The sequence below is a fragment of the Ochotona curzoniae genome, unplaced genomic scaffold (genome assembly GCF_017591425.1).
Source record: "Ochotona curzoniae isolate NIBS_2020 unplaced genomic scaffold, NIBS_Ocur_1.0 contig_2688, whole genome shotgun sequence".
NCBI classification, from domain to species: domain Eukaryota; kingdom Metazoa; phylum Chordata; class Mammalia; order Lagomorpha; family Ochotonidae; genus Ochotona; species Ochotona curzoniae.
Window position 1 is genome coordinate 5,155,130 of NW_024465553.1, and position 13,576 is coordinate 5,168,705.

The window sequence follows — 13,576 nt, forward strand, 5'->3', positions numbered from 1 at the left end:
ATGCCCCGTGTGGGGGAGATTGTTCTGTTGCGCCACCTGCTGTGCTCTGGACCCAGCACCTGACCACTAAGGTGACCACCTTATCCCAATTTGCCTAGGCTTTTGCATTGAATACACCTGGAGTGTCTGCAGGCCTGGGCAAACCTGGCCAGCTGGTCACCCTAATTCTGGAGGCTCCTGCAGCTGGTGGGTTTTTACATATGCATAAAAACATTGATGTTTGAAGGGCGAGTGTCACGTTTTATTAAAGACAGATGTGCTTACAAATCAAGTCGAGGCCATTTATGGGGGTTATGTGTTTTTAATCTCCTTTTTAAAAATAGCTACATGTGGGAGGTCGCACTGAGCCCTGTTTGGAAGGGCCAGCCCGGCAGGTCAGCCCTAGTTCTGTCGTGGAGCTGAGCTGAGCACATAGCAAATGATTCCTAAAAGGCCTGAGTGAAAATGTGTGTTTTTAGGGGCTGTAGCTGGCCCTGAATGGTGCCAACACTGCTCTCAGCTGTGCTGCTGGCTGCTGGGCCGAAGCCCTCACCAACCCCCATGTGGACACCCTTTGCCCCCTGCACATGGAGGCTTTGTTCTCACAAATGGCAGGTGTCAGCCACCCAGAGAGGTCAGGGCTGGACTCCGTGGGAACTTGTCACTCAGCAGCCCACCAGGGTCCCTCTCCTCGGGCAATGTACTGGGTGGGTCCTTGTTAGTGGCGAGAGAGTCACCCTGGAATGGTCAGTGGGCATGGAGGGTGCTGTAGGGGGCTTGTTGGGGCCATCCTGGAAGTGGCTTTCCTCAAGCTCTCCCATAGCCATGTGACACCACCCACCTGCACCAGGGTGGACTGTGAGATGTAGTCTGCCTGTGTGCCCAAAGGAAAGAACAAGTAGAATTTACCAGTCATGTAGCACAGGAAGTGGGGCTGCTGGTCTACCACCTGTGATGCCAGGACATGGACAGTCCCAACCCTCATGGATGCCTGTGGATCTGCAAAACGAATTCTATAGCAAAGCTGGGGTTGCGTTTTACACAGACAGGGATCTGGCTTCAAAAGATCTGTGTTGAAAGGAAGTTAACCCTTATCAGAACTTCTCAGAGCCTTAGCTCTGGCTGAAGGGTCCTCCCAGAGAGCTCATTAAATCTCAGACTTCCTGGGCTCCCTTTCTTTGTTATTTTTTAGGGATTTGTTTATTTTTAAGAGCTACAGAGAGAGAAATCTTCCATCTGCTGGCTCACTGCCCAGATGGCCTTAGTGGCCAGAGCTGAGCTGAGCTGTTCTGAAGCTGGAAGCCAGCAGCTTCCTCCCGGTCTCCTACATGGGCACAGGAACCCAAGGACTTGGGCCATGCTCCACTGCTTTCCCATGGACAATAGTAGGGAGCTGGTGGGGAGCTGGATGGGGAGTGGAGCAGCCAACCAGGGCTCGCACTAGCGCAGGCAGAGACTTAGCGTGTTATGCCATGGCGTTAGTCGCATGGGCTCCTTTTCTGAGAGGTGTTTTGGACCAGTGAGCTGGAGAAGGCTGCTTTAGGAGTTGCTCAAGTTAGAGTTCAGAAGCCGGAATACTTGCTGCCTCTTGTGTGTATAATTAATGTGTATGAGGTTCTCAACAGAGTTTAGAGTCCTTGGCACCATGGTGTCCAGGCGCAGCAGGTGAACCCTCATGGAACGTGAAAGGGGAGTAATTTCCCATGTCCCCCCTTCCCTCCCCTTCCTCTTGCCCTCCCTGGCCCTCCCTGGGCCTCCCTCCCTCCCTCTCTCGCCTTCCCTCCCTCCCTCGCCTTCCCTCCCTCCCTCGCCTTCCCTCCCTCCCTCCCTCCCTCCATGCTTTCTTTCCAATCCTGGCATGGGAAACCCCTGAGGTCATGCTCTGTGTCCTGGTATTTATGGTTCAGTGCGGTCATCAATGCCGGCTAATGAGATGGGCGTGCGAATGGTGTGACCAGTGCCCTGCCGCTGCCTTCATCGGCCCTGCCCCCTCTCCTAAGCTTGGGCTTTTATGGCTGGCTGGCGTCACGGGTCCTAACTCATGGTGGGCTGAGGTTTAGCACCAAGTGTCATTCTCAGGAGTCGCCAGAGCAGGTTTATTTAGTCACAGGCACCAGCTATGTATGCCTGCATACACACAGATATGTATGGAGCTGAAAACTTAATTTGGTGTGTAATTGGGACTAGGTCTTCGGAGTTCTGGGTTGTGTGTTCTGGTGCCATGGTATGTTAATTGGCCGCCTCTGGGACCTGTGAGAGAATTGGATTTAAGTCCCCAGTTAAACTTAGCTTGGCAGTTTTATTTGCATCTCTGTGGGCATTTATTTGGGAAGAGCATTGATTTCCCCGCTTCCAGCAGGGGACTCACCCCTCAACTTGATGCCCTGTGGGCACAGCTGAGCCTGCATGTTGGGGGCGGCAGAGGGGTCCTGGAGAGGAAGCCACGCTGCCCCACCACCCCACCAGACTGGCCACCCCCTATGCTGCTGCCTGCTTTGCCTGCCTGGCGGCCCTGGAGCCCCAAGGAGAGTTTTGTATTTTATGACCAAAGCCTGGATAAAAGGGACTTGGGGCAGGGCAAACATTGGCGAGGAAAAACAAAGGAAATGAGATGCAGAATCACCGCTGGGGAAGGCCTTGACTTTAATTCCGCCAAAGCCGCTGGGGAAAGCCGCCCCCGGAGGCGGAACCCAAGGACTCTGGCCTGGTATTCTGGGGACTGGGAGGCCCCCCCTCTCCTGTTTAAAACGAAATTGCTGTTTAATTTGTTTCTGAGTTTTATTTCTCAAGTGAGCCAGCATGGGGCCGTGTAATGAGGCTGTGGTTCTGGGAGGTGTTGAGAGACGGGGATAGGGCGTGGAGTGGGGGTGCTCCCTTCAGCCGGCAGCCAGGGCAGGTTCCATTGCTGTCAGTGGGGCAGGTGGTGTCCTGGGGCTGCCTGGCAGGCCGGGCTACCATGCTGTGCCCGCCCCAGGGGGTGAAGGATGTATGTCTCCACGCCTTGAGTTTTCAGCTCCCAGAATGAGTTTGCACGGCTGAAGGTCCCCCAGTAAGAGGGGTTGGGAGAAGTGGCTCCAGGCCTGGTGTGGAGATAGCTTTCCGTGCTGGGTGCATTCAGAGAAACTTTGCGTGGGGCTTGGGGAGCCGGGCCTGCCCAGGGACGAAAGGTTGACTGGGGCGCCCCCTGCCGTCGCTGCCTTTCCATATAGTTTGGGAAAGGGGAGGGACTCTTGCCTTCTGGTGACCTTTCCTTTTGTGACAGGGAGAAGCCACCAGCCACAGCTACCCTGTGTTGGTGTGTGACCCAGGTGGGAACCACCATTCCTGATGCCCCAAGCCCTGACCCAGGGTCCCCTGCAGCAGGCGCTCGTGTGACAGTGGTTTGTACCGGCAGGGCTGCAGCTGGCAGGCCGAGTGCAGGGCCCAGCAGGTGCTGTGGATTTACTGTGGAAATACGCGTGCGTTTACTGAGCACATACAGGTACTCCTGGAGACAGCTTCACCCAAGAGAGGCTCGGGGGGTGTTGCTGGACAGACAATAGCAGCCATAGCTGTGGGTGCCAGGTACTTAGGGTGTGGCCAGTTCCCCACTGAGGTCTCCATCTTCACAGCCCTCCCCTCCTTCTGCCCCAACCTCCGCAGGCTGTGCCTCCCTCGTGGGAAGCTGGGACGGGGTATGCTGAGGGCAGCTGTAACCCATTGCATCCTATGACAACCACACGTTGTAGATTGATCCACTTCCTCATCCCCCAGAGGCGCCGGCTGGCACAGACTCTCGTCGCTCCTGTTGTGGAGAGGGGATGCAGGGGCCTGAGATGGGGCACCAGGAAGTGGCTTGCTGCCAGCCTCTGTGTGCTGTCCCGGCCCCTGCCAAGCTGCTGTGCCCTCTGCTGTGCCCAGAGATGACCACAAGTTGCTGCTAATAGGCTCCTCTGTGGTGATGCCAGATCCCCCCTCCTCACCATCAAGCTGTTCGATGCAGATTCCTAGGCCTTGGCCCCACATAGTAGGGGTCAAGTCAGCCTTAGATGTAGTCCAGGGTTGAGCCCATTGGCTTTCACCCCAGAGGTGTTGCGGTCAGTGTTCTCTGGGCCACACCGGGAGCCACTGAGGCATTGACCAGTGACACTGAAGCTGTCCACATGGGTCAGCTGAATGTGTGTCATTAAGGGGGTGCTTTCTCAGGACGTGACGAAATTCCTTAAGATTTCCAGTGCTTTTCCTCTATGCTTGCCTGCATTGTTTTCACTTTTTGTAATGAGCATGTGATTTTTAGTAGATTTATTATTTTTTAATTTGAAAGGCAGAGTTATAAAGAGGAAAGACACAGAGAGATCTTCCATCTGCTGGCTCACTCTTCAGAATGGCCGCAGTGGCTGGAACTGGGCCAGACTGAAGCCAAGCGTTTCTTCCGGTCTCCCACGTGGGTGCAGGGGCCAAAGGCCTGGACTCCCCTGTGCTTTCTCAGGCCATAAGCAAGGAACTAGACAAAGTGGAGCAGCTGGGACATCAACCGGCACCCGAATGGAATGCCGGCTGCTGTTGGTGGCCAAGTCTAGCATGCCATCATGGCATGGGGTGGTGATGGGCAATGAACGCTTAACTCTTACAAGCAGATAAAGGCATGGGGCTCCTGCTGGGTGAGGAAGAGGAGGAATGTTCTATATAGGAAATGTTACCCAGGAAATTAGGCTTAGGGACAAAAGACCACAGCGACTCCTGTGTCTGTGGTCCCGGGTCCTGGGCTGGCTGCTGATGGCTGGAGCAGGGCGGAGTGACCTGACTCTCACTTTCTAATGATCTTGTTCTTGGCACTGAAGCCACACCTGGGAGCGGAGGCCCGTGGCTTGAGCCAGAAGGCCAGGACCTCTCCTTCTGCCTGGGTCCCTGGAGGCTGGCCCGGGAACACCTCTTCTCTCACGCCGCCCTCCCCTACTTGACTCCCCGCCAGCCAGGCAGAGCAGGGATGGTGATTTTATGGTGCGGTTATTGCTGTATTGTTGTCCGGTAACCCCGCACCGGGCCCCACGAACACTCCGGCAGAAGGCCAGACCCTGCCAGAGAAATGGTCTCCTACACCTTTACAACGTGATAGGAAAAAAGGGGCCGTTGGATTTATGGAAACTATATAAAGTTTATAGAGTCTTGGCAGGCCTGAAGGAGCTGGGGTCTGCAGGCTCGAGGTGGGGATTTCGAAATGGAGACAGCCGTGAACGAATGGCAGACCTCTGCATCCAGACACCAGACAGAATCCCCAAGTCCAAGATGTGCCAGAGGCCGGCAAAACTGGCCAGGAGGGAGCCGCTTTGGGGTGCTTTTTGGGGTGACCTCATTTAGTCTCTGCAGAGTTCCTGTGGGAGATGTGTGGCTGGCCTGGTTCTCTGCAGGGAGAGCGAGGCTGCGTTTATTTCAAAAGTTGTGAATTTGCCCTGGGTCCAGTGCCGATGGTGGGTCCAGAGTGGGTATGCTGGAGCAGCCTCAGGTTCTCTCTCTCTCTTGCTTCCTCCTGTGAACTGAGTGTTACGTCCCAGTTTCAGACCCAGCAAACAGGGTCTTCATACCCTGCCTCAGCTCGGGAACCTGTCGCTATTTGTGATTTAGTCTCATAGTCCCCTGTGGCTCTTGTCATCAGCTCTGCTCTGGGAGCCGACTAGTGTTCATATTCACCTGCTGACCTAGGCTGGAATGGAAGCAAAGTTGTCCAGACCTGGGCAGATGGCAGACCTTGCCTTCTGGGACCCCCTTCCATGTCTGCCGCTGCCATGCAGTCCTCTTAGGGCCCTGGAGGAGAACCCCTGGGGTTCTAAAGTCAGTTCCTGTCGTGTCTCAGACGCTGGCATTTGTCCTTGCCTGTGCAGCTTGTTACATAGAGGCTTCTGTCTCCTACGAGGCTGTGAATTCTTGAAGTACAAATTCCATGGATGCTTCCTTTCCGCATTGCTGGTTCTGCCCCCAGAACCTGGCATCTTTCCCAGTATGTTGTCATAACTGCCTAGATAGCAACTTGAAAGATGGACACATGAGTGTTGGACTGCTGGGTGGGTGGGTGGGAGTGATGGCTGGGTGGGTGAGTGCATGGGTGGGTGCAGAGGAGCATAGGTGGGAAGGAGGGAGGGCGGGGCGTGCAGGCACCCGCTTCTTTCATACCCTCAAGTGCACTTATACCAGCAGCGTGACCTGCGTTCCTGCAGGCTTTGGCTAAATGCGTTTCTGTTCCAGAGGGCATGCCGGGTTCTGACGGCATCTGGTGAAAGCAGCCCAAGTGTTTGACCGTGTGTGTAAATACTTTACAGACCCCATAAACTTGTTTAAAGACAGGTGGGGAGGGATGGCTAAGCCAGGGTGGCCTTTTGGGAGGGCAGTTGGAAGTAGCTATTAAAATGGTCAATGTGCCTACCACTGAGACCCGCCTGTGTCAGGGCTGCCGCCAGCCTGTCCGTGCAGAGCCACACGGCCACTGACGGTGAGCACCTGACAGCCGCTCTGGTGTCTGTCCATCAGCAGGTGTGTGGGTCACTGTGGGACTCCACCCCCAAGGATGGAGAGCATAGAGCAAGAGCTGTGTGGGCATAGTGGAGACGTCGGGAGGCACTTGGTACAGTCGCCCTCGTTGCCGACATGTGGCAGCCTCTCTCCCGCCTCACGAATGTCCTCTCCTTGTCCCTTCCCTCTCCGCTTCCCACCTGAGTCACACTTCACTTGCTCCTCCTGCCTGCTCCCCATCCACCTTTTGTGGCAGAGCGGGAGGAAGAAGAGAGAAAAGCGGTTGTGTGCGTAATTACTGTCTTCAATTATCAGCTCTTCAATTAAGAAGATTGAAAGGCGTGATATTAAAATCTGATTTATGGGCACCACTCGCTGCCTAATAACCGGGCCGAGGTGGACAGAGCGCCATAGTCGATAGGAAAAGCGTCTCCCTGCTTCTCCCCGGGAGATGAATTGGCTGTCACAGCGCGCTGCTCAAGAGGTGGGAAATGGTTTTGAGGCGTGTGTGTTGTGTTCTTCCAAGACGCTGAAATCCAGAACTTCGTAATTGAGCAGTCGTCTGGCCCAGACACTTCCAGGAAGCTTGTCCAGGGCGGTGTGGCTGCCAGGAGAGCTGACGAGGCCGTCTGCTGTGCGCCTGTGACCCAGCTCAGAAGCACCCCATGGCTCTCCAAGACAGCCAAGGCCTCGGTGCTGAGTTGGGAGTGGGAAAAGTCAGAACCCAGAGTCCCTGCTCAGCGACCTCCTGTCTGACCCCTGAGGTGAAAATGGTGGCCTTCCCAACTGGGTGACCCTGGACGAGATGGACAGCTCCTTGCTGCATCCCAGGATCCATGCTGTTCCAGCTGGCCCTGCCCTGGCTATTGCAGGCATCTGAGGACTTAGGCAGGGAGCAGAAAGATCTCTCTCCTCTCAAAGAAATATTTTTAAAGCGCAAATTAAAGGAGTAAATGCATTTAAGTACCTAGCTCCATGCCTGCCACACAAAAAGTACTCAATGTCTTTAAAAAAACGAATAATCCCTGCTATTCCAATGATTCTAAGAGGAGGAGCTGGGATTCGAACCCAGGACTTCTGTGCCCTGGTGCTGGCTGATGAGGTAGAACAGACCCAGACAAAGATGCCCCATTTCGTCTCTCTGTCCTGGGCAGGCCCCTGGGACTTTCTGAGCTGCGGTCCATTCACCTTTAAAATAATTAAGTGATGTGGTGAAGTTTGGCCGTGAATGGGAACAATGCATCTTGGGGGCAGGTGGCGGCTGGTAGTGGCCCTGGGCACTGGAAACCATTGCTGGGGAGTCTGCTTGGCCCATGTGCTGCCCTGGGAGGAGGGGGTCCTTCCTGATTTATGCCCATTGGGCAGCAGGAGCCTGCAAAATACCCACCTTCCCAGAGCGTGCAGTCTTTCCAAAGGCTCAAAATCATACCAGAAAGGAAACTAGAGCAGCAGCCACTGCAGCAGGACGGTGTGGAGTCTGGGTGTCCCGCTGGCAGTCTGGGAGTGGGCACCTCATCCCCCCAGGAGTGGTCAGACATGGTGGCTGGCCGCTAGCCAAGCCCACAGCGCTGGGAGGTGACAGGGCTGTGTCTCACTAGGGGCGCCAGGAACGCTCCACCACACTCTGGCACATGGCAGAACCCCCACCCGATTCGAGTCCCCGACCCTGCCTCCTTGCTTCTTCAAGGGGGATCTAGAGAGCCAATGCCTTGGGGGTTCGTTTCTATTTTCATCGAGGATGCAAAATGCGTGAGATTGTGCGTGAGATGTGAGCGGTGTGCATGTGTGTGATTTGTGAGTGGCACGGTGCTTGGGCTGCAACCAGTGGGCCCTAGAGCAGGGGGCGGGAAGGCAGGAGGCGGCAGCCTTTGCCCAGCTCACCCTAGGAATCCCCAGGGCTCTGTGGGCCCACACAGGTTTCCCTGCCCCATGACTGATGACACTTTTTTGCTTTTAGTCGAGAGGGAAAATGTGCAAAAGAGGACTTTCACGCGCTGGATGAATCTGCACCTGGAAAAGGTAAGTGTGGCCCAGGGGCTCACCCTGCAGGGGCTGGGTGGTCTGCACCCTGGCAGCTGGGCCTCAGGCCATGTCCGCTCTCCCATTGGCGGGTGGGGGGGACGACCCCTGATTTGGATGGGGATTTGGACTGACAGTTCTGGGATGAAGAGGAGGGGCGTGGACAGCGTGTCCCACCATGGCCAGACTCCAGCCCAGGACCTTGAGGGTGCTGAGTGGTCCAGGCTCGGGCACCAGAGCTGGCTTTCTCCTTTTTTAAAAAAGTTGTCAGAAGTTGGTTCACTTCGGCTCTTCCTCCTCCCATAATCTTCCCTGCTTCTCCGGCTGCATCCAACCTGTAGTCTCGTTTCTTTGGGAAGCTGGTAGTACCTCACATACAGAGAGCCCCGTGCCAGTGGGGGGCTCTCCAAGGGCCACCCAAGACAGGAAAAAAGCGGGGTCTCCCTGGTGAGTGACAGGGACCTACTCCCTGGAGCTGTCTCGGCCTCCTCCCAGCATGAGCAGGAAGGTGGAGCCTCATGCCAGCGTCTTGGTATCTCACGCTGTGCATTTGACTGCATCTGTTGTCCTCTGTCTCCTCTTTAGAAGACAAGTGCCCACTGTCGGCTCTCTGGATGAGCCGGAGGTGAAGGGCCTTTAGAAGAAATGGTTGGAAAACAAAGGAAATAAATGCAGCAGTGAGGAAGTGGAGCTCTTGGCCAAGGTCTAATTCACATTGTTTGCCTTTAGGCAGGCACCCTCACCCTGTGCCCACCTGTAGAATGGGCATCCCCTCCCACTGCCTAAGCCATACGTGTCATGAACTCCTGTCTGTCATCCGCAAGGCATTGTCCATCCCCAGGCTGGGAAGCCAGCCAGCACCTGGCCCCAAGGGCTCAGCTGCAGGGTAGAATTAACAGCTGGGTTTCCAACCTTGAGTCCTTCAAGAGCAGCCTTTCAAGACCAAGAAACCCAGGAACTGCTTGGGGCTCTGGGCTTAGCTGTCATTTGAAGGCTGTCAGAAATATTTACGCAGTCTCTGACTTCTGGAAAAATCCCTTCATTTACCGAAGGAGCTGGATGGTGAGGGAAGCCCCTTGTGGGGGATGAGGGAGTGTTGAGCCAAGGGCGCAAAGCCCGTGACGCGTTTGCGTGTTTGCGCTGGAGCAGGTTCAGCAGCCAGCTCGCCTGTGGACTCAGGCCAAGCCCTCCCTGTTGGTTGCTCTGTGGCGACTCTTACAGGAACTGTCGATGGAGACTATTTTTCGTGTTTAACTCATGAGTCAGGCTGGGCTGTGGACAGGGCTGGTAAGTGGGAAGGTTGTTAGTCCATTGATCAGGGGGCATTCTGTTGGAGCTGTGTTCTCCGCCGTGCCTTAGCAGGAAGGCGTGGGTAACCTGACACCATCCTGCACTCTGCCTGGGATGGGCTCAGCAGAGCTAACACAGCAGGCACTGCTGGAAGTACCTGTGGGTAGACTTGCCCTGTATTTGTACTAACTTGGGTGAGGAAACGCCACCTTCCTTAACAAGGAAATAACACTTGGAACCTCTGAAGCTGCTCCTTAGCTGGCACCTCTCCCTTGTTTGAAAGGTTTTCCTGGCCCCTGGGCTTCCAGCTGCGTACAGCCACCACAGCCCCGTTGGCCGAGGGGTACCTTGTCCCACTGAGCATCCCTCTTGTGTAAGTACCCACTAGTCAAGCACACCCACGGCAGAGAGCACCCAGACTGGGCATCGTCAGTCTCACCACAGCTTCCAGCACCAAGAGGGAACAGAAAACGTGATTCGGGGATAGGGCTCATTATGAATACAAGTTTCGGGGCCAGACACTGTGACTCAATTGACTAATCCTCCCCTTATAAGCACCAGGTTCGCATATGAGCAATGGTTCATGTCCTGAATGTTCCATTTCCCATCTAGATCCCTGCTTGTGGCCTGGGAAAACAGCAAAGGATTCCCCAAGTGCTTGGCCCTTGCACTCACATGGGGGCTCCTGGCTTCCAGCTGGCCCAGCTGTGGCTGTTGCAGCCATTTGGGGAATGAGCCAACAGATGCAAGATTTCTCTCTCTGTCGCGCTCTCCTTCTGTAACTCTGCCTTTCAAATAACTAAATCTTTAAAAAGAAAGGAATGCAGGTTTCTGGGGGTACGTATTTGGCACAGAAGTTAAGGTACTGCTGGGAATGCCCCATTCCACATCTGAGTGTTTGTGTTCAGGTCTTTGCTAGTCTGCTTCCAATCCAGCTTCCTGCAGATGCTCACCCGGGAGGCAAAGGCTGATACTTCTGTTGGGTTCCTGCCACCCATGTGGGGGGTCTTGTCTGAGTTCCAGGCTCCTGGTTTTGACCTGGCCCAACCCTGGCTGTTGCGGCCATTTTGGGAGTGAACCAATAGATGGAAGATCTGACTCTCTTTAGCTTTCAAATAAATAAATACATAAAAAAAAATTTCTGGAAGGTTTCTGGATGCTGCTACTGGGATTCTGCTGCAGTGAGGCTTCAATGTGCTACGTTAGGTAGTTAACACCAAGAAGCTGGTTGAGTCAACCAAGCCCTCAGGAGGGTGGACCTGCAGTGCTGGAGCTGTCTGCAAAGCTGAAGCGAAGGGCTTGCCCTTGGCAATTTCCTGTACGCCCTGGTAGGTGTGGTTTGTGCTGTAGGAGTCCGGCATCGTGACAAGCCATTGCTTTCCTTTCCTAAGCAGAACTTCACATGTCTTCTCCTCGTGAGGTGTGAGATTTCAGGCCAGAGGGCCTGCTAAGGTGACTTATTCATTCAGCCTCCTCCCGCCGAATCTCCACAGTTCCTGCCACGCAGTGTGCACCTGCTGCCTGAGTTTCACCTCTGGGGGGCACAGGTCCACTACCTGCCTTGGAAGGTGTTTTTACCTAGGATGGGTGGATATGGATGTTTGGAATTTTTATCCCGACACCTGCGTCTCAGGTCTGTGGACTACACAGGTCACTAACTGGCTACCGTCTCCTCCCTTTGCACAGTGTGACCCGCCTCTAGAAGTTAAAGACCTGTTCCTTGATATACAAGATGGCAAAATCCTCATGGCTTTGTTAGAAGTCCTGTCTGGACGCAGTCTGGTACGTAAGTCACTGAAGGGCCAGGAAGAAGCACCTGCCGCGAAGGACTCAGCTCAAGGTGTCTTGTCAGTGCAAGAGTGTGGGTGTGCACACTTGGATGTGCACACATCCTACACCGAGAACTTCGGAGGGGGACCTTCCTTTATGGGTGACTAAAGGGTGTAATCATGTGTACCTAAGCTGCATTAAAAAAAATAAATTAAAAAGGTAATGTATGATGGTAAGTAAATAAATGCCAGCATTCTGTGAAGGCCCAAAGTGGAACTACGAGCTTAGACTTTAGTTAGCCAACCTTCATGTTAACCAGAAGGAGAGCTGAGAATCAGAAATACAGAAGAGAAAGGCCTCTTAGCATCAAATGCTGTCATGGGGTCCAGGCCCGACACTAGAGCTGCTGGCTTCCATGACGTTCGCCCAAGCGTGACTGCAGCTGAGCTGAGTGGCTGCTGTGGACATTCATTTCGTTTTGGCCATAAGTCAGACTTCTCTGTGCAGGTGGAGCATGTCTACCCCACGCACATTGGGCTGCTCGGCCGTGGCCCTGTTGACGTTTGGGGTGGGCAGTTCTTCATTGTGGAGGTGTAGGGGAGGATTGCTCTGTGCATTGGAGATTGTTTAGTATTCAGCCATGAAAGCCAGTGGTAGGATGGCAGCCAGATGGTCCCCAAGGGGACACACTAGGTCCTTCCAGATAACCAGTGGTGTTGAGATCACGTCCAGGGTCACATGTTGAATTTGACCGTAGCAACCCCACCAACCTGTCCATATGCTGGGACAGCAACAAGACCACTCTCAGCCAGCAGGGAGTGCCCCATGTTTGTCTCTGCTGATTTGAAATCATGAGCCTCTGTTGGTATTCTCAGCTTCACTGTAGAGGGGGGTCTTGTCACCCCTGAGCCTGGCCAGTTTTGCTATCCCCCTAGTGAAATAGGAACTCCATTGGCTGCATCTGGAGCAGGCTGTGCAGGGTTATGCAAGCATGGGGTGGCCCCCTCATTTTGCAAAAATTGCGTTTGGTGTCTCACAGGTCTTGTCCTGAGCCAGCAGTGCGGTTGGTCCCTGGAAAGCTTCCTGAGAACAGTGTGTTCCCAGTAACACAGGGCCCTACCTTGGAGGCAGGATGCTGGCCAACAGTCAGTCTGTCGCCAGCGGCTGGGCAGCTCCCTCCCTGGGAGCCAGCACCCTCACCTACACCCCTTAGGAGCATGGCCGAGTTTCCATTCAGTTCAATGATGCTCCTGGCTTAGGAGGGGCCTTTAGAACATTTGTGGAAAACACATGTTATGGGAAAACCATGCGTGGATTTCAAGCTTTTTCTAACAAGATGAATATTCTTTTCATCCCATTTTCTTCTCAAAATGTTGGTAGTGCCTTGTGCACAGCTAACATTATCAGTGTTTTAGCATCTGTAGTTCCCTCACCCCACTCTGGACCCTGGATAACTGTTCACAAAGCTCTTGTCCAGAGAGTAGAAGAACCATTTGCCGCCGCCAGGGAGGCCTTAGCTGGGTGACGGGGTAGCTGTGTGGCGATGCTGACAGCCCCTGCTCCCTGCACAGTCAGGGGTGTGCCCCAAGTCACCTGTGCACAGGTGGGATGTGGTCTGTGGGTTTTCACCATGAGCCTGGGTCTTGCTGTTGAAATTCACAGAGATCAGTAAGGATGGAGGAAGGCACGGCCTTGCTGCTTTAACCAGATGGTCTTGTTCTGCTTTGTTTTACAGCTGCATGAATACAAATCCTCATCGCATCGTATTTTCCGCTTGAATAACATAGCCAAAGCACTTAGGTTTTTGGAAGATAGTAATGTAAGTATTTGTTCTTCCCCATGCAATGCACAGGGTCCCATTGCCGTTTAGTGCCGGTCTGCACGGAAGCGTGGAAGGGGTGGCATCACCCAGCATGGTCACATTAACCAAGCTGGGATGTAGCAGGAAGCTTGCAGGAAATGCATCAGCTGGAGGAGGGGCTGGGGGCTGAGTCCTGCCTGTCTGCCCACCCGTCCCCCACATCGATCGGGATTA

At 54.3% G+C, this 13,576-nt stretch overlaps 1 protein-coding gene across 2 annotated transcripts in view; it reads left to right on the forward strand.

Annotated features, from left to right (window-relative positions):
- CLMN (calmin) overlaps positions 1-13,576 on the forward strand; it is a 57,269-nt gene that overhangs the window by 30,432 nt on the left and 13,261 nt on the right. For both annotated transcript variants that reach the window (XM_040975557.1, XM_040975558.1), the window contains exons 2-4: positions 8,420-8,481; positions 11,458-11,553; positions 13,277-13,360. In XM_040975557.1, the coding sequence (XP_040831491.1) occupies positions 8,420-8,481; positions 11,458-11,553; positions 13,277-13,360 (242 nt within the window). The remainder of the gene's footprint in view (positions 1-8,419; positions 8,482-11,457; positions 11,554-13,276; positions 13,361-13,576) is intronic.